The sequence below is a fragment of the Astatotilapia calliptera genome, chromosome 23 (assembly GCF_964374335.1).
Source record: "Astatotilapia calliptera chromosome 23, fAstCal68.1, whole genome shotgun sequence".
In the NCBI taxonomy this organism is placed as follows: Eukaryota; Metazoa; Chordata; class Actinopteri; order Cichliformes; family Cichlidae; genus Astatotilapia; species Astatotilapia calliptera.
In genome coordinates this window covers 32,157,524-32,183,699 of record NC_137443.1, presented here as the reverse complement: position 1 = coordinate 32,183,699, position 26,176 = coordinate 32,157,524, and the positions used below count along the sequence as shown (strand labels likewise).

Sequence of the window (26,176 nt, the reverse complement as noted above, 5' to 3'; positions counted from 1 at the left end):
ACGGCATGATGCATGTACAAATGAGTCAGCAGGTGTGTTATTTTAAAACTGCTTGACTGTCTCTGGAAAATTTCTCAAAAGGCAATCTCTTGACTTATTCATATAGTGATTGACTTCTATTGGGAGTTAAGTTTACACATAAAGGAGCTAATCAAATACAAAAGCTGTGTCATTCAAGAGATTTCTGTTAATCTGACATACTGCAGTCACTTCATTTTTCATCTTACCTCTTTGCTGCCCTCCACGTCAGATGAGTCGCTACTGAAATCTTCTGTGTTTAGGTTCTCAAAGTCTGACTCGCCCACAGCAATAGGCACTGTGACTGTCAGGCTGGGGTTATGAATAAATGACATGTAGTCACAGTCCTCAACTGGGTATTTTCCCGTACTGTCCCGTCCTACACTGACCCCAACCACCAACCCTCCTGGTCGTCCGTTGCCCTCCCTCATGTACACCCCACTGGGGTCTTTGGTGATTTCCACTGTTGTGTGATTGGAAATGCAGTTGCCCTTGCCATTGCTGTGTAGTTCATCCAGGGGTTTGCTTTCCTCAGCAAGACCAGAGCCCTTTCCGCCCCTGCCAAAGCACAAGCTCTGGAGGAACTGCCGCACTGCGTTTTTGACAAATGCGATGCCCCGCTGGATCCTGCCCACAGCAATTTGCAGGTTGTTCATCTCGCTGTCCTCATCGGTTGCCGCCAGGTTGTCGGCACTGAATGAACTCAGTAGGAGAGCCAGGAAGAGATTTAGAACCTAGGAAAGAGTCATGGCAGGAAAACATAAAAACTCTATTTTATACAGATTTAACTCTTTGCCCTATGAAGTCGACATTTGATAAAAACTCTACAGCTACGTACACCCCGGAAATGATTTGCAGCAACCTGGCGACTAGATACCATAGAAAGCGAATGATGTTTAGAGATAAACTTCCTAAAAAGAAACTTGCTCAAGTTACAAGCGAGCACCTGAAGCAAAGACCAATTAGAGTGAAGAATACAGCTAACTGATATATGACCTGGTAGTAAATATGTTAGCTCACCTACGCAACTGGAGCATAGAATGTCCACAAGCAACCAGTTTCATTAGATTCAACAACATGTGCCACAAGCAGATCGCTTCCAGTGTGTACGTAGCTTAATGGCTGTCCAAAGGTGAAAAACTTAAAAGAAAATATTGAGCCCATACCACCAGGTTTCCAATCACCATGACCATCATGAAGACGATAAGACACATAGTCTGTCCTGCCACCTCCATGCAGTCCCACATGGTTTCAATCCACTCTCCACACAGCACCCGGAACACGATAAGGAAGGAGTGGAAGAAATCGTGCATGTGCCAGCGGGGCAACATGCAGTCCTCTGAAATCTTACACACGCACTCCTTGTAGTTTTTGCCAAACATCTGCATGCCCACCACAGCGAAGATGAACACGATGATGGCCAGCACCAGAGTCAAATTTCCCAGAGCACCCACAGAGTTACCGATGATCTTGATGAGCATGTTCAAAGTCGGCCAAGACTTGGCTAGTTTGAAGACTCTCAGCTGTTTGAGGAAAAGAAATTATATATATATATATATATATATATATATATATTATATATATATCAGATTTTAATCTTATCAGTTACTGACACATGTTTTATTTATACACCACCAACAGGCCTAGTTTCTTAGTCCAAAAAAGAAAGTCACGTGTTTATATGTGTGTGTCTTCTGATGGCCATCAGGGGTTGACTACTCTGAAAGTCAGATTGTATAGAAGTGAATACCAGCAGCCCATAGACTCTTTTCTGCTTTTTCTGCTTGTATGAATGGGTGAATGAGGCAAGTTGTATAAAGTGCTTTGAGTGCTCAGGTAGAGTAGAAAAGCACTATATAAGAACTAGAGATGGACCGATCCGATATTACGTATCGGTCCGATACTGACCTAAATGACTGGATCGGATATCGGAGAAAAATAAAAAATGTAATCCGATCCATTAAATATCACGAAAGCACCTCACAAAACTTGCAACACGCCGTAACTCACCTCAGAACGTTAGCATGTCGGAGCAGTATGCATCACGTGATAGAGCGGCTGTGGCATGCGGGACCTGTGGTCTGGATAGCATTTGGAGCTTCGCTAGCAACCTGGCATTTCATCTCCGACAAAGTTATCCCCGAGAGAAGTAAAGCAAGTGTGTAAGTCCATTTCTGAATGTTTGTAAAGCATTCCTGCGTTAAGCTTAACGAGCGACTGCCTCTCGCTCTCCGGCTGCTACTTCAATCGTGAAACTGCTTAAATGATCAGCTGATCGGCTTTTCTGTCGCGAGTCCGTCTTTGTTTTTGGCCCACTTTGCACCAGAAAGAGGAAACCAGCGGCTGAACAACAGCAGCACGTTTAAGCTTGATAAGCTGTTGTTAGAATTTATTTAATATTACTTTCTACACCAGGATCTTTTTCTACGTAGCTGACGCTGGTAACTGTGCAGGGGCGGATCTAGCAAAGTTTAGCCAGGGGGGCCGATAGCGCATTAACTGGGAAAAGGGGGCACAAAGACATACTTTTCTTTCTTATTCTCATTTAAAATGTCTAGCTTTTAATAAATAATTATCTGACACACAAAGTTTTAATTTGATGTAAAATGAATAGAAGTCAATTACTGTATATAGTGACTATTAAGTCTAATATATATACCCTAGTAAGTTATAGTACTTTTTCCTTTGGGAAGGTACCATCTGTGCAGTCTGCAATTTTGTTGAAGAAAGATGTTGAATCTATTTAATATTTCTTGAAAAATAATTGATTTCTGTGCATTTTTTTTCACACTGCATCAAATTAAGGTTGATTACGTCGATTAAGCATCATGAGGTGGCGCGTGAGGGGTGGTTCCCTATTTTTTATTTATTTATTTTTGTTGTTGCTGGGAGTTGGAACCCTATTAGTTAGGTTGCTTAATATTTACGCTAAGTACTCTTTAAAATACCAGAATAGGGAGGATGGTGTAGGTCTAAGTTTATTAGATTGATCAGTATTGCTGAACTATGAAATATTTTTTTTGTATACAGGTATAACAGAATAGCTTTAGTGTAGTTGTTGTTTTAAACTTGAGTATGAACTTGCAGACTTGCAAAATGCAGCAAGATATTTTAAAAAACAGTTTTGTTGATTAAAAAACACTATATCGGATTCATATCGGTATCGGCAGATATCCAAATTTATGATATCGGTATCGGACATAAAAAAGTGGTATCGTGCCATCTCTAATAAGAACCAGTCCATTTACCACTACCATCTACTTTTCACGTGATTCATTGTACACATTTTCCTGATTGAGTTTAGTCACACAGCCCTAAAGACCGATCAGTGATCATCTGGCAACCACCGGTCACAAGAGAAATGTATTCCCTGACCAGTCACAAATGTTTACGCAGGAGCGTGCTAGAAGTCTCTCTGAAACTGGTTGCTAGAGCCACATTAATGCAGGTCAGTGACTGGTCAGCGACCCCTGATTACCCCCTAGGTAAAAATATGTATTCTGTGAATGGCTGTCAAGTAGTTTCTACAGGCTGCTGGCAGTTGCTAGCGTGACACTGGTCAAAAGTGGTATTGGTTATTGCACTATAGAAAATGCCAATCTCTATGCAACTTTTGCAAACTACCCATCAAGCAATAGTGATACTGTGAGAAGTGGGACGCCAACCTGAAGTTGAGCACATTTGCCTTCAAAGAAAAAGCTGTATCTCTTGAAATGTGTTGGTAGCAATGGTAAGGACCAACTGTTCTCCACTTCCAGATTGCACGATGGTACTTACAGTTTCACTACAGCTCGGAGAATAAAATGACATGTATTTTTATTTTATTTTAAGACAGTGTCTTGGGCAACCACAGCAATCTGCTCGCAGCCAAAGCATTCACAAGAAGGTTTGGCTTCTTGTGAGCAACACCCTATTTGCAGCAGATTTCACCTGGTGACAGCCAGCAATGACTTGCCAACTGGCTAGGAATGCACATTTGTAGTGACCGTGGGTTATGAGAAGTCACCAACCAGTATCTTAGCCTGTGTGTCTGAGGCCTTGAGACATGCAGTGCCCTCAGTTTCTCAGAGAGATCCACTGCTTTCTTAGTGAAAATCCTCAGCTCAATATGAAGTCTGCAAACCAATGGGTGGCCATGTCCATGTTTCATATGCAATCCTCATTTTGAGTGAGACAAGTTGTTTTTGTGCTTCTAATTACTTCTTGTCTTTTGCCACATATTACATGAACAGATCTGTTTTTCCAATAACTTTAATAATCTACTGAAACTACAATCCAAAAACAAGCATGTTAGGCTAAGTGGTCATTTGAAATTTCAGTGGGAATAGATGTGAGGCAGACATCAGAATCAGAATCAGAATACTTTATTCATCCCGAGGGAAATTAGGGGTTACAGCAGGCAGCACGCTAATGGCGCATGCGCACTCACAAAGGAACCTTCTGACCAACTAAAGTGCTTAAAGTGCATTAAATTAAGTGATGTGTTAATGTGTGAATGTGATTTGTAATGTAAACCACTGAGTGGTCAGTCAAGTCCATTACGTACTTGTTGTCTCTCTTTACAACTAGCAAAAGTCAAAAAGCTAATCGGATGAAACAGGGAGATCTCACTTTACACCAAAGACAAAAGTAACTTTCAGTGATGCCTTTCATGTGCTGTTATTACATCATTCCCTCATTATTAAAGAGAATTTTTTGAAACATCTTGGTGTTATTGGAGACTGAGGCGTTCTGAACCCAGCGTATCTGTGAGTGATCTTACCAATCTGAAGGACCTGAGTACAGACAGCCCTTCAACGTTAGCCAAGCCAAGCTCCATCAGGCTGAGGCTAACAATAATGCCATCAAAGATGTTCCAGCCCTCCTGGAAGTAATAGTAGGGATCCAGAGCGATAATCTTAAAGCACATCTCTGCTGTGAAGATGCCTGTAAACACCTAACAATGGGGAATAAAAGCAGTTTTAAATCAATCTGGATTATAAAAGATGACTCACAATGACAATGGTTCTGGTTTTGTCAAGTTTAAGTGAAACACAATGAATACTTGCCAAGTTTCCCACAGAAAGGACATTATCAAATTCTTCTGTCATGGGGTAATGCTCCATGGCCATGAAAAGGGTGTTGAGGACTATGCAAATTGTGATTGCTAGATCCACAAATGGATCCATGACCACCATGCTGACAATCTCTTTGATTTTCAGCCACGCAGGACAACAATCCCAGATCAGGCCGGTGTTGGCAAATCTATACCAGCAAGGAGGGCATTTTTGTCTCGACTCTTCAAGTTCTGGAGTACAATAAAAACATCTTCATGAGTTTTAATGGGTTCAGAATGCAGTTTGTTTTATTTCTCTGGATTTACAAATGTGTATGACCTGACCTTCCATAGTGTTGGTGAGGATACTGGCCACACTCATGGCTCTCTGTCGGCCACCTGGTTCATTTAAATAATCCATAGATGGCTGGTGAAAACCCGACCGCCGTTTCTTAAGCTCAGTATCTGTAGTTGTCCCCTGTAAAAAAACATACAAGAAAAAGAAACACACACTGTGAGGCTGTCTTTTTAGTATCGCTGCAATACACGTTGTCATTTAATGCACCAGAACTGTTTTGCTAAACAATTTTTCTTTTTTTGAACTTATTACAACTTAGATTTCTACTTTGTAGCTTAATAGCACAAAATTTGAATAATCAAAATATTTAAAGAATATTGATTAAGTGTCATAATCATACACAGCACTATATACGTATTATTGATCACAACTATCTGCTGATGTGCATCTTCCTCTTTAAAGTTTCAGTTGTTGAAGATTTTAATTACTTATTACTTAAATTTCTTATGTTAATAATAAAGCAAATTATCTGCAAACTAGTAAGTATCTTTAGCTAAATAAAGTATAAAATAAGCATTGAAAAAGCAGAAAGCAGCAGAACATAGAAATTCTTACACTACAAGTAAAAGTATTTTAAATCTCCACTCCAGTGAAGTACTCAAGCAAATGTACCCAGTTACCTTCCTTCTGGTTCTATCTGATCTCTCATGCAGTAGTGTTGGGTTTTGTAAGATTAATAGTACTGTTGTACAATCCTGCATCATTTACAGCTACAGACCTTGTCAAGAAATGTGTACCAATGTAATGAGAATTTAATATGACAATATGATATCTCATATCTATTTTTCAACAACAGAATAATGAGGAAATCAAATAAAGGGAAAGGTATGAACTGGAGGAAGTCAATGGGAAAATAAACCATGAAACCGTTAAGTCACCTCAGGCAGCAGGAGACCTACAGGAGAGGTTGTTACAGAAGTTCCACCGACCAGTGACACCACACCGTTGCAGTCTACTGCACAGTGCATCTTGCCATTGGCGGGCAGCATTATCCGAGGTGCTCCGAGGCTGGTCTGGCTAACGGCACTGCACCGGCGCTCGAGGCGGCGCGGCAAGAACAAGGAGCCCCGGCGACTGTCGCTCTCCTCAAAGGTGCTGTGCTCGTCATCCGCAAAGTCGTTCTCGGAGCCCATGTCTCGCGCCCGGCCACGGAAGCTGAAAAGACTTGCACGGCTGTTCCTCCGAGGTGAGAAGATTGAGCCACGGATACTGAGAAGAGACTGGGGGGGGCGGAGATGGGGTTAGATAAGTAAGGAAAGTAATTATAGAGGACATGAAGGAGAATGCAGCATCTAACTGAACCTGACTGAAGCGTATGCATTTTCTACCCGTGTACTTCTGGAAAATGGTAACCTCCAGAGCTACAGCCAACATGAGTTTACACTAATGAGGTTAGCTTAACTTAGCGTAAAGATGAAATAGTTAGTCTGTCTCAATATATTCTCTCTACTGGCATCTCTAGGCCTCAATAATAAACAAGTAATGTTTAGTTTTTTTACCCCATTAGAGATGGATCTGTTCACAGTCTGCAGCTCATTTAGTTGCTGGTATGGTTAGTCATACAATTCTACATAATTTCATTAAAAATCTTACCCAGTGTGGGGTTTGGCCAAGCTTACAAGGGATGACCTTTGAAAGCTGATACAGATCTGTATCTATTTCAGGAATTTTTCAAGGATTCTTTGACATTGCAAAGAAAAAGCAAGATTGTTCATTTTACATCACTTCTTCACAAATGCATACCGATTTGAATAAATATTAGACAACACTGTCTTGATTTTATTGAACTCTTTTTATTTACCTGGTTGGGTGAAGAGCATCTCTTCTCATAAGAAAGCCTGTTGGCATCAATAGAGAAACGGAAGCTGGACCTCTTGATGCTGTCCTCAGACTCAGATTTGTGGAACTTGTCACGGCACCCCCTCTCCTCCTCTTCCTCCCTCTGCTTCCTCTTCTTCCGCCTGTTGCGTCGCTCTTTGGCGCTTTTCGAGCTGAGCTTAGATGTCCCTGAGGAGGACTCGGAGGTAGGGCGTCCTCTCCCGCTGTATTCGCCACTCTCTGTGGCTGCTGCCGCGGCAACCTGCCAGCCAATCCGAACACAAACACAGTTGTCATAGCAACCCAGCGACTGTCTCAGAGGCTCTGGCAGACTGAAGCGGAGGAGAGTAGCCTGGCAGCTGAGCGCAGCAGCAAAAACAGTAACAGCCAAACACGTCTGATACCTTCTAAAAATTGACTTTTGTTTATTTCCAGTCAAACCATTCTTGCATTTATAACATTTTTCAAGAAAAACAACAAACTGTGTGGATGCTTAGATACTTAGTTTACAGTCTTTTTGAAATTAAACACATTGTCTGTTTCATTGGATATACCGTTATTGGGATAGGAATGTCTTGGAAATGTGTATGTGCTACACTTCAGTGTAAAACATATAATTATATTTTAGCATAAGAATTTAACAGTCTCTCATGGCAACCCCTCAACCTCCTAGTAGATTTATCTTTGGTATCAAGTCCCTTTGAAAGCTCTTGAGTTTGGGTGTCTGTGTTGCCCTCCTGCCCGTCCGACAGGGATACAGAAATACCCCATCAGCCTTTTACTGCTGAGGGATAATAAAAACATCTGAATGCTTGAGCAGAACCACTGAAGGAGAGATCAGAGGTGGAGAAGGAGCGCTGAAAATGCAGCTATGAAATGACTCATGTACATTAATATACCGTAAATGTCGGGCTATAAGCCGCTACTTTTTGCACAAGCTTTGAACCCTGCGGCTTTTAGTCAGGTGCGGCTTTTCTATGGATTGTCCGTGATTTTTGTCATATCGTAAGACGATTTGTTTTGTGTGTTCCGCTGTTGTACGGCACTACGTTGCCTGGCGGAAGGATCGGGGTTCAAGAGTGGTATGTTAGTCACATGTCCGTCCGCCAGGCAACGTAGTGCCGTACGAAGTAGCGCGAAAAACAAACTTCAAAGTAGCGCTACGCGTTCAGCGGGAGTCGTGGATGATGAGCGGCGATAAACTTGCAAGTTATGCCCAAAAAGCAAGTTATGCCCAACTCCACCGGTGGATTCTGACAGCGTGGAAAAGTGTGAAAACATCCACGATCACCAACGGATTTTGAAGGGCTGGACTGCTGCATGATGGAGAGGAGGACACCGCCACGGCCCTTCAGAGGGTGTTCGACTCTGACACTGACAATGAGGATTTCTTTGGTTTTGAAAGTGACAACGAAGGAGAGAAGAAGAGTGGATGACGAAGCCATCATGAGCCTGTTTGTATCCGACACTGGAGAAGAGGACTTTGGTGGTTTTAGTGCGTAGGAAGAAGAGAAAGATGGTGGTGAATGACTGACTTTTCTTCTTGTTAAAGCTGTGTCACTGCACCTGAGCCTAAAAGGTAGGCCGAATCTATTGTTCTGGTGTGCTGTAGGTTATTGTTATGTACTACATGTGCAAATATGTACCCATAACTTGTTTTTCAAAATATTAATAAAAGTGATGTCTCCAAACAGCCATCTCTTTCCTGACAATTCCCTTTGTGCATATTCTCTTACATATGATAAGTCAACATTGAAACACCTGCGGCTTTTGGTCAGGTGCGGCTAATGTATGTACAAAACAGGATTTTCCCCTGATTTTAGCTTGTGCGGCTAATATTTAGGTGCGCTTTGTAGTCCGGGAAATACGGTAATAAGGAAGCAAGAAACAAGCACATTAGAATGTTAAACAAATACTTTTTAAAAATGAAAATTAATGTATTGGTCAATGTTTGATGGTAGAGTTATACTATGAAAAAATGACAGTGCCATTATAGAGTGTAGTTTGCAAACTAATCAGCAACATCCTGTGAAGATACCACTCAACTCAGTACCACTGGCTGCTTAGCTATGATGCATCTGCTGCAAACAGTGCTGAGACCAATCAACGCAATAGAAACGAAGCCATTTGACCCGTTTTATTTCAAGTGTGTTCATTTATAAGTCGAACAACTACATTATTTAATTTGGCATCTAATATTTTCCAGTCAACCACAACAGCAAATCTCCAGAGTTGCCTGGGCCTCATTAACAAAAAGGCGAATAAAAACAAAGCTCCCAAACTTCTCTTTCCTCAGCAGTTTGAAACAACATTAATTAATATGGACAGTTATTTAACAATAAATGCCCACATGAAAAAAAATGTCAAATAAAATTTCTCAGATAATCATTATAATTAAATAGCTAAAGAGAGGAGGTTACTTATACAAGTAACCTCTTCTCTTTAGCTTTAAAGTATCAGTTCTAAAGAAAAAAGATGAATGTCCTGCCTGTGCCTCCTCCTGCTGTCTCTTCAGCTGCTCCAGCATAGCCTGGAACTCCTCCTCTTTCTGCTGGGCCTCCTCGATGGTGGCCTGGTTTTGCTCGTCATAAGCCATGGCCACCACAGCCAAGATCAGGTTGACCAGGTAAAAAGACCCCAGAAAGATCACCAGCACGAAGAAGATCATGTAGGGCTTCCCTGCTGCACGCAAAGTCTGCAAAATCCAAAACAGCTGGATTATTTTTAAGACAAGAAAACAAGAAACGGGCACAATATGCATCCTTTAGTCCTCAGAAATAAGGCACAGTGATGCTGTAGAACAGGGGACCCCAATACCAGTCCGCGAGGGCCGGTGTCACTGCAGGTTTTAGATCTCACCCTGGGTCAACACACCTGAATCACATGATTAGTTCATTACCAGGCCTCTGGAGAACTTCAAGACATGTTGAGAAGGTAATTTATCCATTTAAATCAGCTGTGATGGATCAAGGACACATCTAAAACCTGCAGGGACACCAGCCCTCGTGGACTGGGATTGGGGACCCCTGCTGTAGAGGCCTACCCACCTGCTGGTAGAGGTTTTCCCAGTAGTCTTGGGTCATGAGGCGGAACAAGGACAGGAAGGCCCAGCTGAAGGTGTCAAAGCTGGTGTAGCCGTAGTCTGGATTGCGACCTGCTTTCAAACATGAAAAGCCCTCTGGGCAGACCCTTTGAGAAAACAACACTTTGGATTAGATGTACTTTTTATATTATTTTAAAAGAGAAGTAATAAGAGTAAGTTTGAGGGATCAGAACCCTGAAATTTAGTTATTATTGTCACAATGCATACTGTCAATGCAAAGTATAGTAGAACAAAACCTCTGTCCATACCTCTGTCCATTCACATTTCCATTCTGACAGATAGAGACAATTTACTTTAATGACACTGCTGCATATTACAGAGTATCACTGTCCCCCCCCCATGCTACGCTATACACGAGCCTTTACCATCATAAAAACAACTTCAATAATCAATAAGGAGAAACAGGAACTCAATAGTGTGGATGCTTAAGCATCCACACAATTACACAGTACAAAACTACCTGCTCAATCTGACTTGAGACCTGGAACAAAGTGTGAGACAGACATTGAAAATAACTAAGGAATTTTCCATAAACAAATATAAACATTTGCCTTTAAACCCCTGAGATACTGCAGTAGTTAACATGATATGAAAGATAGCATTCAAAGGACTTTAATAGGGAGTCTGGCCTTACTTAGAGCTACTTAGAGTTACTCAGCAGATCACAAAGAAGAAGAAGAAAAAAAAAGGATAAGTAATCTACTAACACAAGTACAGCACATTGACACGCATGATATAACCTTAGATTTTACACATTTACCTGAGGATAGAGCAGCAGTTTAGATTCCTGGAATGCTTCTGCACAGTGGCAAGTGTCAAAACTGATTGTGTACGTATACTAAGCTTTGTGGTGTAGTCTAATTGGCCATATAAATAAAACATTTTGAGTCTTACCCAGCACCACTGCCATTTCCACAGAGCAGAGCATCCCTACGGCCAGGGAGGTAATAGTAATTTCCTAGAGGGTAGAGGAGATAGAGGGCTGGTCAGTCACAACAACATCAAAGCGCCATGAGCGTCATGGATATGAGTAATGGTGGCAAAAGAAGGCCAATATGCACCCTGTTGGTTTTTCTTCAGTTTTAGCATATGGCTTAAAAGTCTGAAGGAAAGGATTTGTTTTTACACTACTCATCTGTTTGGTGGTTTTTCATGATGTAAGCACATATCATCATTTAACTGTGTAATAAGTATATCAGTTATCTTTAAAAACAAAAATGTTTTTTAATCCCTTTTTCATTTTAGGTCTTAAAAGAAATGCAAATGTAATCTCTCTGTATCCATCTTCTTTTTCTCTGGCTTGTTATGTGATTGTTGTGTAGCCGGTGCATGTCTTGTTGATAACCAGTGAGTCACCCTTTTCTAACACTTTAAACTGCTCATGCCACACAGATGGGCTATGGGAGAATGATGAGAGGTAGAGAGGGGGTGAAAGTGGAGGGTTTCATTGTTGTGGCAATTATCTGGCACATTTGCCACATTCTCCCACCAGCTCTTGTTGGAGAGCGCAACGCCTGCTCCCAGCCATCGCTGTCACTCTCTATCAAGGCAACAAGTCAGCATGCCTGACCTCCCCCCACCACTCGACCATTACCGCCACCACCCTGACCTATCTCTGACTATAACCAGCATCTAGGGTGGGAGAGTTGACTGTATTTAACCCCAATGAGCGCCTGGCAGACACGAAACACTTTCACCAATTCATTTGGCTTACTCTCATCATTGATGTACTCTATCCAGTCGAAGGAGTTTTTTGTGATGTTCTCCATGAACGTGACGTTCTCCACCAATGTGATGTTCTCCACCAATGTGTTGTTGCTTTCATGTGTGTTGTTCAAAGTTGTGTTGCTGCCCAAAGGAATGCGCACGCACTTCTGCCTCAGGTTGCCCATGAAGAGCTGGAGGCCGATGAGGGCAAAGACACTGAGACAGAACACGGTGAGGATCATCACATCTGACAGCTTTTTCACTGACTGGATCAGTGCACCAACAATAGTCTTCAAACCTAAATGGGAGAGAAGGCAAGGGGGTACGGGAGTAGGAGTGGGACATCGCAGAATGATTAACGCCTGCTAATTGCAGCCACTAGCTGGTAAAGAAGCTAATAACAGCTTACAGGAGAAAGCAGCCAAAATGATCTGCAGTGGAGGTTCCTGTATGAACTACTTGCAGTCATACTGGAACCAAGCTGACACAGACCACTGCTGATCATGAATAAACCCCTAGAGAAATTTATGTATTTCATGCCCATTACAGTGCTATGGTTTTGGGGTCTCTGGGAGAATGATCATTAATAAGTCATTGCTTTTATTTTAAACAGACTGTCACTGAAACTATTCAAGTGAGCTCTTTTTTTGACAGTGCATAGTACTGTGGATGGGATCATTGAAAACCTGCTGCTGCATGCATTCAGTGGAGTGCAGTATAAATTGGAGTGTGACTTATCCTCTGAGACACAGAATGGTCTCATGAATTTCTTAGACATCTGGTTTGTAAGGCATAAAGAAAATGGGCCACCACATACAGGGAAGACTGCACCCCAGCCTTTTTATGTTGAGGAGCTACAGTTTTGTTTATGTGCTTCAGAGATGAATTATTTCTGCATGTAACCTTTGAACATTTTGTTTGTGCATGGTGGAATCAAGTCGTATTATTTATTTTCTTGATGAAAATTATATTATATAGACTGGAAGATGTTAGCAATGTTTAGCAAACCCACACTAGATTGATAAACTTGGTAGAACATCAAGTTTGATGAATAAAGACCGTATGATGATAACACAAACCCCTTGGCTCAGTTCCAAAATTCTTCTGCTACAACAAACCTAGGCTTTCATTGGAACACCAAACACTTTATCTGGCACAATTAACTTCCAACTTTTCTATTTATGTTTTTGACCCTGATGGCTGATATGTTTTTTGATATCTATATATCGCCAGGTTAGCTGGCATGACTGTTAAAGCCTGGTATTTATCCTTAACCTTAACTGAGAATGATATCTGCTCATCTAACTCTCACCAAGAAAATGAGAACGTTAAATCTCTTAACAAAGTAAATTCCCATAACAGAGTGGTATTACATAGAAGACTGATGAGATATTTACTTCTCCGTTCTTTAAACAACCATTTTTTTTCACAGAACCGTCTTTTTTATTACCCTTTATCACAAAATGTGTTCCAGTTCCTGAAAAATACCACCATGCACCAGCACTGCTTGCACTGTCACAAAAGAATGAGCTCACTGTGTTTAACTTGAGTCTGAATGTAGCTATGAGAGCTGCAAAAAGTAATAGAAAGGGGAAACAGATGATGGTCTTTATCCAAAGAGTCAGTGCCAGTTTTTGGCACATAAACCGGTTCACATAAACCGTTCAACAACAACAACAACATTAAAACCATTTATCTAAGACTGTGCAGGGCACGACATGGGACCTCCAGGAGAGCCAGTCTGGCTCTGTGGATGTGTGGCTTGCTCCAGCACATTTAACAGATGTTTGATGGATTAGAATCTGGAAGCCAAGTCAACTCCTTGGGCTCCACATTGTCTTTTTAAGGAATGGCAGGACACATTGGGCCTCATTTTCTAATATTTGCCCTGACCCCCTAAAAAGAAGATTTATGACATGTGTGCTTGTCCTGCCTGCATGGAGTCAAAGTGGAAATGAAAAAAGAATAACATACTATAAGATAAAGAAGAAAACAGGCAGAGGGTATGGAGCATGTGATCTGTCAGGCCAAGACAAGTAACTCACTGCAATGAAAAAAAAAACCCTTCCTATTCTTCAGCATTTCTGGGATAGTGCCAAGAAGTGACGACACCCAAAATACTTTATGATATGATAAAACGAGATGCAGAATACGAATATGCTTGGATTTGAAGGCTAAAGCCTACAGCTTTCTGTTAGTATTTTGATTTTTGTATATGCAATTTACTTTATTGCCGATTATGATGTTTTGGTAAAGTGGAAATAATAGCCAAAAGGCATCATAATTATTTTAATTATTTATAATTAAAATAATTATTAGTTTTATAATTATAATTTATAATTTATTAGTAGCAGTATTTATTTTAAATACTTGTGTTTAAATTTCCTAAAGGGATAGTTCATAATTATTTAATTTTTCCATAAAGAAATGACAAATGTAGGGACAAACTATTGAGAAATCCCTGACTTGTGCATTAAACATTCATATACACAAATGAGGGCCATTGTCCTGCTTGGGGAGACTGCTGTTGCCATGACAATGATCAGCTAATGTTATCGTCTGTACCTGTCCTGGGTTCTATTGTTGTTGTTGATTAGCATATGAACGTTTTGTTAGTTTGCGCTGTGAATTGCGTTAGTGTTAAGAATGCCGTTACCCAACCACCACTCACCATATCACAATTTCTCACAATTTCTCACAATTTCAAACACACAACACTGAACAAGACATGCACAGGAAAAACAAGGTAAGGAGGAACCCTACACACGTAAGTGCTTACCACCAGAAAATCGGCTTTTGCAATGTCTCATGCAAAAAGGAAAATGAAATAGTGCACAGAAATCTACTCTTACGGCTCCCAAGGCAAGAATAGATTCCAACCAAAAAGAATTCTGCCTTAAAGGATGTATCTAAAAGCTAAGAATCGTGTCAATCTGTGCAGATTGGAGCCAGATTCCAGCTTTTACTGGCCTTGGGACGAAGGCAGCACGAGGGACGGCTTAGCTACAGTGAGATGAGCTTGGGGGAGGGGGGGGTTGGATGTTAGCGCCAGTTAGCCATTAGCATTTCCCTAACGCCATGGGCCTTGATGGCTCTCTCACCTGGGATGACTGATATAGTTTTCAGGGCTCGCAGAACCCTGAAGGTTCGCAGTGCTGAGACATTGCCCATGTCCACAAACTCTGTGACATATCTGTAAGGGAAAGGAGGAGGCAGACGGGAAGGAGGGGGTGGGCGGGGATGTGGGGCATTTCAGGAAAGGTGTGGCACAAACACACATGCGCACACACACACACACGCACGCACACACACACACACATGAGGTGTGACAAGACAAAAAGAGGGTCGTAGGATGGGAAGAGGGGAGAGGAGGGAACGACAAAAAGTCACACACAGGACAAAAGGGAGGAGTGCTGGCAGCAGGCGCGGCCTTACCTGGTATTACTGAGATAGTTTTCAAAGCTCGCAAAACTCTGAATGTGCGCAGAGCTGAAACATTGCCTAGGTTTACAAACTCTGTTATATACCTGCAGGATTAAATGCACAGTTACTACACAGCAAAGAACAGGCAAACCCAGTGAGAAACAAAACTGCCCCTCAGACAACCATTACCAACTACAGACCTCTCTCAGACACAATAAGATGATAGTACTATTACATTACGTGCTCAGCGTGTAACAAATACTACGTCACACACACACACACACACACACACAAAAAAAATAGCACTGTAATGCCGAAGGCTGCCTTTTATAGTTGTAAGGGAGATAGCAGAAGTCATTGAGGCATGAGACTAATATGGGCCGAGATACACAGTGCTTTGGGGCCTCACATCCATTATAACAGAGCAGAGTTAAGATTCTTGGCCACGATTTTAAAGCGTACATGAATAAGCTGCAGATTGCTGCAGTGCTCTCCATTTGATCTGTTCTTTTTCTCACATTCAGTGTGCCTTATTAGGCTGCTGGGCTAATTAAAAGCATTTGGCCTTGTAATCTACGCCATATCATGTTAAGCTGATCCTAACTGTGTTTGTCATAATACTTACGCCATGAGGATAACACTGAAGTCCAGCCAGTTCCACGGGTCTCGCAAGAAAGTGAACTTCCCCACACAGAAGCCCCTGGCCAGGATCTTTATAAGGGACTCAAAGGTGTAAATCCCCGTAAATGTGTACCTGGAAAAGAAGGTGAAATGAGTTTTTCTGAGCATAAGAGGTCCTTATAACAGCTCTACTTGCCCTCTGACTGTGGATTTAACAAAATCTGCTTACTTTTCGAAAAAATCCATTATTAATCTAATCAGGCACTAAATAGTGTCTGTTTTGTATTATTTATATGTAGATTCTTAGATGGAGTTTCTATACATAGCAGACTGGAGTAGGGTTGGGTCTGGCACATACTCGTATTTAAGAGGGAATTTTAAAACCTCGATAACAATAGAATCTTATGAATCACAAATTAAGTAATTATCAGGACCGAGCGCCAGGCAAAAATAGTCCTGATTTGAAGAGTGTTGTCTCCGTGTGTCCAAAATTAACTGAATAGGGACAGCGAGAAATTCAAAAATAAACAACTGGTAACTTACTCTACATTCTTGGCCCAATCTGGGGGATTACTGAGGGTCATGAAAGCACAGTTGGTCAGGATCGTGAACATGATCAATATGCTGAACATCGTGGAAACAAAGTCAAGGACAATGCAGTATTTGGGCACTTGAAGCATATATCATTCTGTTTGGTACATACAACAAGCTCTGACAGTTAAACAGCTGAAACTGATATTTCCTCATCCATCGCTGTCATAGTACACAGTACTATATCTTTTCTTCGACAGCTAAGCTGCTGTAAGGACTAAAAAAAAAGTCTACTTAAAAAGTCTGAGCCAATCATGATATTTAGTGTTCATCAGCAGCCCATTTAAATCCCTCTTTTGTGTGATAAACCCTTTAATCCAAATCAAGCTGCATCTGTAGCAAACTCTAAAAGGATATGAGTGCACTAAAACTTTAATAGCTATCCTCCTCAGAGGATTGAAGGGACTTAGGATGTACAAAGCAGGAGTGGCATTGAAACGGAAGATTGCCTTCCCACGATTCAATACTATGAAGGTCTGAAAGAGAGACAAAAGAAATCTGGTTAATATCTGTGTCATACAAAAACCTCATTCTTTTTCAAAAGACCTAAGAGACCCCTGTGCATGTGTGATTGGTTATAACGGTAATTAGGACCGTGTTAGGCTATGTCCAGCTGGATGAGTCCACCGCAGGCAGGACATGTCTGGCACCACAGTCCTACTGGCACAGCAGCTCAGATTAGCATTTAGCACCTCTGTTGGCCCAGGCTTTAAAAGACTCTGGCTTGACTAACCACATTAATGCTGCACTATGGTTTACAGTTCAGTCTGTCCATGTGCTAAATGTGCTACAGTTTGATAATATTGCGTGATTTAAAAACAAACCCTGTTCGTCTGAGCCACAGATTCAATGCAACCTGCCTTCAGAAGAAAACCTGAAAAACCTTGGCGGGATTTTAGACATGTGGGAGGAAACTCTGCCCAGTCGTTCACTTACAATAGTTTGTTCAGAACATCATGCAATTAACCTCAAGCTTTTATGAACTGCAAAGCTTGAACTAGAAAATGTAGACCTGTAATGTATCAAAATTCAGTGCATGAGTCATACTGTAATTGAAAGCTAAATTGGTGTACTTAATGATACTTTGAGGCCTGCAAAGCTAAGAAATTGTGTTAGAGTTATCCACGGACGTCCATTTGGATGTTATTCTTTTACAGCGGAACGTGAAGCGATGACATTAATAACACACCTTCTGACTGCTATAGTAGGGGTCGATGTCCTCCAGAGGAGTGGACACCAGGCCGGGAGGGATGTCCCCATAAATGAAGGGGAGAGATTTCCCCGCCTCCACATCGCTGTTGGGCTTGGGCCCATTTTCATCGTCGCTGTCGCTGCGGCGCTCCACCCGTGGTCTCTGGGCCTCCTCCTCGGCGATGCGCCTTTCGATGGCGGCCAGCGACTCGGGGACGAAGGGGCGGAAGCTGTCAGGTCCGGGCGGTATAAGCAGCTGTGCCATCTTGTCATCCTGCTCCTTCAGAGGGAAGCGAAGTGCTCAGCTGGGATAGGTAGCTGCAGGGGGAAAGGCAAGGAGAAATGAACCAAGACCTAAAAAAAGCACCAGTGGGAGGAGTGAAGTCATCTACCTGGGACATGTTATAATATAGTACGAACAGGTGGAACTGCTACCTGTGTAAATGATTTTAATGACGTGTGAAGCTGGACCATGTGACATTTCTGGATTTATCACTGACAGTTTGCAACTAGAATGTGAGAAGGGCAAAGCATTATGAGCACAAAATGCTTTTCCCCCCAAATACTGTTGTGATTATTAGCAGAAGAGAAAACACTAATGACACACAGCATCTCAAAAAAAATATTAGTTCCTCTATTTTTAATATTTACTAAACATGACCAGCTATACTTTGCTAAAAGAAGGATTTAAAGTAGGTCATTTCTTTCTGTAGGGAGTAATTTAATTAGCAACAGACAACATCCTGATCCCTTCGATGAGTTCAGACCGAATACAAGTCAAATTATAGCATTTCCTCATGTACGTCACCTGAGCAGACTGCCAACTTATATTATTTAATACACATAGATGCAGAACTGTTGGCTGCTGGTTACTGGAACGCCATATCAAAGCAGCTTTTGTGGAGGCAGATGTTTATACCTTCATACTAGTAAATATAAAAGCATAACTCGTTGTACGTGTGATATGGAAGACTTGGGTTAATCTGGGTTTTCATGCGGAAATATCTTATTTTGATTATAACAATAATAGCTATATAATATCATCTTTAAAGGGAGAAAAATGATTTTTTGATCTCTGCTGAATGTGTAAGTCTGGAATGAACAGTCACTATTTTTATGGCCACTAGAATTCTGGCTCTTACAGGTTGCAATCTGTGTACCACAGCCAATGTCTCAGTTAACCAATCGCAGATACTCCTGATCTCAACGCACTGTTCCACAGAACCAGTTTCTTCCATTCCAACTGCTCCACCACCACGGATGAGACCAAAAAACAGGGACAAGATTGCAAACCTGCAAATGGCTGGAATTGGGACCATCAGCAAGAAGTTTGGTGACAAGGGGCGAGCTGTTGGAGTGATTATTTTTCAGAAATGGAAGACATATAAAATGACTACCAGTTACCCTTGATCTGGAGCTCCATGCAAAAATCTTGGCTCATGTGGTGATGATGATTATGAGAAAGGTGAAGGATCAGGCCAAAATAGGATGAGTTCATTAGTAATCTAAAGGTCTTCTTGGTTAGACCGCAGCCACCTAGGAGACCCTGTTTTTTCATGTCTCTTTTGTGCATCTAGTCTTGGTTAATAAAGTAGGTCTAAGGTAAAAGCTGTGCCATGTGCTGAACAGTTCTTATGCTACCAAGCTAACTGATAAACTGCCATCACAGGGTTTACAGCGCTGATATCAGAGGGCAGTGAGCCCATTTTCACATATGACTACATTACAGTCGTAGCAAAACCAGTTTTGGCCAGAGACGTTAACAGTTCAACTATGTTTGCTAGTTGTTTACATTTCTGTAAATGTTTGCACTAGTGAAAAGATAGCTGTAGAGGGACCGGTGGCATATAAAGTAAATGGAAAGCTGGTGCAAATTCAGGCATCAGTTGAAAAGTCTGCAGAGAAATAAAAGGCAGACCTTTCCCTAAAACATCCACTCTTATTATATATTTCACATCTCTATCACTTTATCATGCTGTTAGAATGATAGCCAATTTAGACATTTGCTAAAGTTTTACAGAGATTTCTTCTTCTTTTTATTATTATTATTGTTGTTGTTTTATTAACTCATTCACTGCCATTGACGTCTATAGCCGTCAATTGCAGTGAATGAGTTTTAACTCATTCACTGCCAATGGCTGGCAGTGAATGAGTTAATTCCATAGAAGATCCTGCAGAAAGGAATCACGTTGATGTGATTCATTCAGTTCAGACTTAGCTGTGTTTAAAGCGTTAGGAAAATGCAGCAGGTCTGACCCAAAGGATAGTCTGCCATTGTTCCGCCAAAAAACCCCACTCTTATTCAGACATGTTCGATTACCATCACAATTAGGCACATATATCATATTTTGACCATGCAATCACTATTATGCTTCTTATATGGTGACATGAAACCAGTTTGCAAAGATTTGGAAGCATTTGAAAGGCTGGGAGAGAAAACGTATGAAAAGAGCACATTTCACATGCAAATGGTCCTGAGTGACTAATACCAAATTGAGTGCCTCATTGTATAACACAATAGTGTGGCATTTGCAGTTTTTATAACCAGTGAATGACAAACAGGAATCATCTCACAATCATCACATGGAAAATAATAAGTATGATCTGGTTATAAACCATCAATACACTTTGAGACAGAGGCAAAAAAAACAACAACAACTGTCTCTGACTACAAGGTAAACTATTTAAGCAAAGCAGGTCCCAGTCTTCACTGAGGCAGTCAAAAGTGGCACTGAAGTCAGTGACATTCCTTCAGCTGATTCACTGGGACACAAAAGTAGCCAGCAGCAACAGAGGTGGTCAGCAAAAGGAACAAAAAAAAAAAAGGAAAAAAAGAGTGTCACTGAAGAGAATATTGGTCTACTTTTTTTAATGCTGCATTCTGCCATGTGGAGAAAGCAGCATCTGCAGAATGAGAGGAGCCACTGTCCTTTTACTGCTAATTAATTGGCGGACAGCCTCAAATTAGAAAAAAACAAAAGCCTGTTTTTCCAGTGACTTTCAGCAGAAACAAATGAAGCAGGCATTAATTACAGGCTTTTTATTACTTCCTCCCTCAATCAGCCACACTACCCGATTCCTCCTGCCAACCATCTACTGTACCACCCTTCACACCCAGAGGCCCACCCTGTTCCCACAGGATGGAAGGGAAGAAACACAAACAAGATTTTCTCCCCTGCCAAAAAAACTAAAAAAAACCTTGATGAGCCATTATTAGCTGGTTCACGGTGCCGCCCAGTCGCTGCAGTCTCACAGGTGGGTCCTGTTCCCTGTGGGATCTTATACTGCCACAGAAAACAGGAACCTCCCCTCTGGCAACCTCAAAAGTGAGGTCTCCTTGAATCATCAGCTTTTCTTCCTTTTCGAAATGGAAATGGAGGACCTGAAACTGCCACACTTGGCTGCCATCTAATTTGCCTTCCTTTTTAAAAGGAGGTAAAAGTATAAAAATGTTTTTTGTTTTTTTTTATACTTAGATCTTAAAAACAGGGGAAAGTCTGGAATGCAGAGTCATCCACTAAGAGTACAGTGACTAAGCCAAAGATGTCGGCAAATATGAGTTTACCAGATTTAGACTTTATACTCATGCCTATCAAACCAGAGCTAACCTAAATCACAACCAATATGTAAATCCAAACTATTCCCGATAACAAACCAATACAGGGTTATTTGCTTTCTTTATTAGAGTTAGAAAGGTTAGATAGGAAGACTGACGCCACTGTGGTGTCTAAATCTGAAGCATTTGCTTTATTTATTTATTCTTCCCCCAAAGCTAAAGGAATTTATACTATATAACCGCTGTCAACTTTCATGCCATACTCAGATCTGGTACGAGCTGATTGTTCCCAATTTGAAAGCTACCTTCTATTACTATGGAATTTAAACCTTATTTTAAACCAGTGACAGCTTTAAATTACGATCACAAGCCTTTTCAACTAATCATATAGACATTATATTTTCTTATGGTAAGACATTAATAAAAACAAAAGAGACAGTGGTTCAAGCTCCACAGTTTACTGGAAAGGAGAATTAGAGAACCCCAGAGAACACACACACTTCCCATAAAACACATCTGCTTGTGTCCCAAAAACTGCCTCGGGATCCAGTGTTGTGACATGTGGCCTGACAGCTTGTCTAGCATGAGATGCTGGGTGGTGGATTGTTAGCTGTTCTGCCTTACCAACCCCACAGCCAAAACATCCACACCCACTTTTGAACTCTGTTATCAGTGTGGTCATCCCTGGACTCACCGACAGAAACCGAAAACATATCATGTATACATTTCTGACAGTGATCTGATTCACATGCAGAAAACTCTCTTTTGTGCAGTATTACAGAGTCTCATCTAGGTGTGTCATGCAATTCAAAAAAAGAGCCTGTAAAGGAGATTTTTAAAGGGTTAGTATTGGACACTCATTGCTGTGGGCAAAAATGCTCTTTACATTTGAGGATTTAGTTCCTCCAGTATCAGCCAGAATGTCTATCAAAGCCTGAATGACATAGGTGTGCCAGCACTGCTTTAGGACAGCTTGGAAAAATGACTGAACCTGTCCTTTAAGGTGCCTTTCAATGGCTCCCCTGAATGCCCTTGAGCAAATATGTTAAGTCTCCCCCCATCAAGAGCAGACGGTTCACTGTCCATGGTGCTAAACGCTAGAGCAGCTGCCTTAGAAAACAAATAAGTGGAAACCTGCCTGAATGTATCAGATATTTTGAAAGCAGCATACAGCTTCTGTACAGACAAATAAACCCACCTGCACTACTCAAATAGAATGATTTTAGCTGATTTGGCGTCAAAAGGTCCTGTTGTCCATGGTGTTTAAAGAAGAAGAAAAAAAACGACTACACGAGAAAACACTGAGATTTTTTTTTTTACATGATAACTATATGAACACACAACGGCTCCCCTACTGCGTGTTTATCTGGACTTCAAAGCCCTTTGAAAATGCTCTTAACCGTCTGTGATTGGCCAGATAGGTGAGATACGTGTATGCTATTTTGCGTATTCATTTTTAACCCACTAATGGCGACTGGTAGAGAGACTGGCATTGGTTGGAAGTGGCTTGCGAAGCTTATTAGAAACCAGAAAAAAAAAGAGACGGCGTGTGTCAGGCAGTACCTTAATTGTTTCAAAACGAGAAGAGGGGGCCGCGGCAGTCGTCGCCATATTGATGATAACCTCTAGCTCTCCGGAAAAAAACGACACTTTGAGTTTTATATTTCGAGTGAGCCGCGGCCATTATGTCCTCACTCCCTCCAGATACGCCACCAGCAGCACAATTCCCAGGAGCCGGGAAAATAAATGAATAAATAAATAAATAAATAAATAAATAAATAAATAAATAAATAAATAAATCTTAACACACACAGATACGGTAAGCGACCGACCGAGGTTGACGTGTATAATTGTTCCTGCCACCCGACCAACACCCCTACAGGTAAAGTCCGGGGCCCACCTGAGGGTCGAAGCCAAACAGGTATCACTTAAAGTCGTTAATCAGATATTTTTATCTCTTGCTCGCTCCTTTTCACATCCACAATTATCCACTGAATGAGTCTGGGCGTGTCCTTGGCAGATGTGTGTCTGCTCCTTGTAATCAATCCCTGACACTGACAGTTTCTGGTGTACCAAAAATAAATACGTCGGCGTTATTGTCGGTTGACACCTCAGTTGTTGGCTTACCTCAATGAAACCTCTTTAAATGCAGTCACCCCTTTGCGTCACTCCTGTCAGGAGTAAGCAACATTTTCACACTGAAGGGGCCTGTAAATAAGAGGGCTAGTCCCTCCCAGCACGTCGGTGAGGATGCTAATATTTGAAGCCCGTGTTTGTCACGACGTGAAGGTTATCTGTCATGTGTTATTCATTTTTCTTTCAACATTTGTTTGGAAATGGAAGTAAAATACACAACTTAAGCTCAAGACAAATATAAATAGTATATTTGGTGAAGACTGCATGTCTGCGTAATTAAAACAATCTTGAAGAAGGGGAATATATGTACACACACACACACACACACACACACACACACACACACACACATATATATATATATATATATATATATATATATATATATATATATATATATATATATATATATATATCAGCAACACGGGCTTTTAATATCTATCTATCACCCGGGCAATTAGTGGAGGAATATCAAAACTGGAATATAAAACATTAATGTTGATGCCACAGACTGCTCAACACAAGAGTTCAGAAAAGTCTTATTGCCTCGGACAAGAAACATCTAAAATGATGGGGGACCCTTCTCAAAAGATGTGAACACTCACCACCATTACGGTGCCCAGCAGGTAAGGACCCTGAAGGTAGATCCCATATTCCTCAGAATAATCCCTTCTTCCAGCGGAGAATCACTCAGTTTAAGATTTGAACGCTTTCCTCTTCCTATTGACAAATTCCGGTCGATGCTTAATAGCTTATTATTTAATAAGGACTCGTCTGATTTCTCCCTTTTTTCTATCCGCCCTTGTTGGCCATAGAGGAATCAATCCGCGCTTCCGGTTGGTTAGACATCACAGACTGGGAATGGATGTACTCAAAGCTGTGACTGCCGCAAGATGGCCTGAGTGTACACTTCTAGAAAATACAAGTGAAAGAGAGAGCCAGCAACCTGTTGTCATCCACAAACGTTAAGAATTTGAAATAGAGATTCAGAATGTAAAAGCAACGCTTTATATTTAAGTTCGTACTATTTTAATTTTCCCGTTTTTTTAAAGTATGGGTCTTTTGGATTGTTATTTTTCATAAAGCTATATCGACATATTACAGTTATTTGGCTGCAAAAAAAAAATAAAACATAACAAATGCTCTGTGACTTTGTTTCTATCTTTTTCGGCAGTGGTTACACGTTTTTAATTTGGCTTCAATTCTATTATCCACATTAGTTAAAATGTGCTTTTACTGCTTGTAATGCGCAGGTTTTGCTCACGTTCAGGTTGTTGTCTCGCTATATAAAAGGTAAATATTTATAGATTGCTGATAATTTGGTGAAGACGGAGCGGAGATTAGGTTTTTCAGACATGTGCGTGCTCACGTGCAGACCTGTACACCCCTGTGTGTTTTTCTTGTAGATTTATGACACCTGGTGGACAGACTGTGTAATTACATTGAAGTTCGATTATGTAACGCCTATATTATGGAAAGTTTGCTCTCCTCTGTTGTTGGAATAAAATGGAGCCCTTGTGAAACGAGCGTAATCACAGTATGGAGTAAGCTGTCACCTTCACAACAGGAAATACAGCCACCATTATAATTAAGTTTTAGGTGGCATGAAAGTTGCATAATCATAGCTGAGTGAACAGACAGGTGGACTCCATTTGGGAAATGAAAAAGAGTCACTCCTCACAGTCACTATGAGCAGAAGTGGACACACCTTTGAGCTCAGTGTAGCATGCAGGGAGTTTCACTTCACAATGAGAACACAGTTAACGGCTGCTCTAAACACATTTTAACAATCAGGTTAAGTTGCTTTTTAGTATGTGGAAATTTATTGTATTTGTAATGTCACGTTTGTTTTCTGTTAATAAAATTAAGAGTAGACTATCCATCCATCCTCTTCCACTTATCCTTATCAGGGTCGCCGGGGCAGGGGCTGGAGCCTTAACCAGCTACCACAGGGAGAGGGGCAGGGTACACCCTGGACAGGTTGCCAATCTGATACAGAGATCGCAGATGTTGTTAAATCGGTTTGCACACTTGATGTAAATATTCTTCTCCCTATATTTTGTGCCTTGAGGAACAAACTCCCAGAAATTTTCAACAGAATCACAAAATTCTCTGAGTTGCGATCTCTTACGTGCAATCTTTCTGCTGTGCTCTATGTGTAAATACTGTCAGTACAATGGAGGAACACCTTAGTAAAGCTAGCCCCAAGTACAGTTAATAAATCATCTCAGAGCAAAGAAAACAGAACCAGCAGCAGCTTGCCTCACATGCTGGTATCCTGTCACTTTCCTTGTCAAAGACTGGAGGTTTATCCACAATGTGCAGGCGCAGACAACAAGGACACGTTGCTGGCCTCTCAGCTTGACAAGCTCCGGCCATTGTTAACGGAAAGGGACATAAATGTTGCTGTTATTGTAGCAAATCAATTACAGCAACAACAGTCAGTTGTGAGCATAAGACAGCAGCAACATTGGTGAAAACAGGCTTTATGTCACAATGCTGGTTGAGATAAAAGATAGATTTCTCTTTGGTAAGTTTTAATCAATATTAATTTTTAGATTTGACCAGGCAAGCACTGCTTGCCTTGCTTGTCCTGACAGAATGCCGCTGAGTCAAACC

At 41.2% G+C, this 26,176-nt stretch overlaps 2 protein-coding genes across 4 annotated transcripts in view; both read right to left on the bottom strand.

The window, feature by feature from the left end:
- The window catches only part of LOC113015665 (sodium channel protein type 2 subunit alpha-like), a 35,840-nt gene extending 19,129 nt beyond the window's left edge, over window positions 1-16,711 (bottom strand). Inside the window, exons 1-14 of one of the 3 annotated variants that reach the window (XM_026157765.2) lie at window positions 16,627-16,711; window positions 16,088-16,216; window positions 15,475-15,566; window positions 12,047-12,337; window positions 11,227-11,290; window positions 10,277-10,418; window positions 9,718-9,924; window positions 7,213-7,491; window positions 6,290-6,631; window positions 5,399-5,531; window positions 5,067-5,305; window positions 4,781-4,954; window positions 1,185-1,541; window positions 228-752 (exon numbers count right to left, since the gene is read on the bottom strand). In XM_026157765.2, coding sequence (XP_026013550.2) covers window positions 228-752; window positions 1,185-1,541; window positions 4,781-4,954; window positions 5,067-5,305; window positions 5,399-5,531; window positions 6,290-6,631; window positions 7,213-7,491; window positions 9,718-9,924; window positions 10,277-10,418; window positions 11,227-11,290; window positions 12,047-12,337; window positions 15,475-15,566; window positions 16,088-16,216; window positions 16,627-16,697 — 3,045 coding nt within the window. In that variant the 5' untranslated portion in view covers window positions 16,698-16,711. Of the gene's footprint in view, window positions 1-227; window positions 753-1,184; window positions 1,542-4,780; window positions 4,955-5,066; window positions 5,306-5,398; window positions 5,532-6,289; window positions 6,632-7,212; window positions 7,492-9,717; window positions 9,925-10,276; window positions 10,419-11,226; window positions 11,291-12,046; window positions 12,338-15,140; window positions 15,233-15,474; window positions 15,567-16,087; window positions 16,217-16,626 lie in introns of all 3 variants that reach the window. The other 2 variants (XM_026157764.2, XM_080297919.1) reach the window with 2 other exon arrangements.
- A 193-nt stretch (window positions 16,712-16,904) lies between these two features.
- On the bottom strand, window positions 16,905-24,404 carry LOC145424437 (sodium channel protein type 2 subunit alpha-like). The gene is made up of 3 exons (XM_080297773.1): window positions 24,163-24,404; window positions 17,864-18,183; window positions 16,905-17,150 (listed from the first exon to the last, which is right to left on the bottom strand). Exons 2-3 carry the CDS (start codon window positions 18,128-18,130, stop codon window positions 16,905-16,907), a joined length of 513 nt encoding a protein of 170 aa, XP_080153899.1. The 5' UTR covers window positions 18,131-18,183; window positions 24,163-24,404.
- Window positions 24,405-26,176: the final 1,772 nt, after the last annotated feature.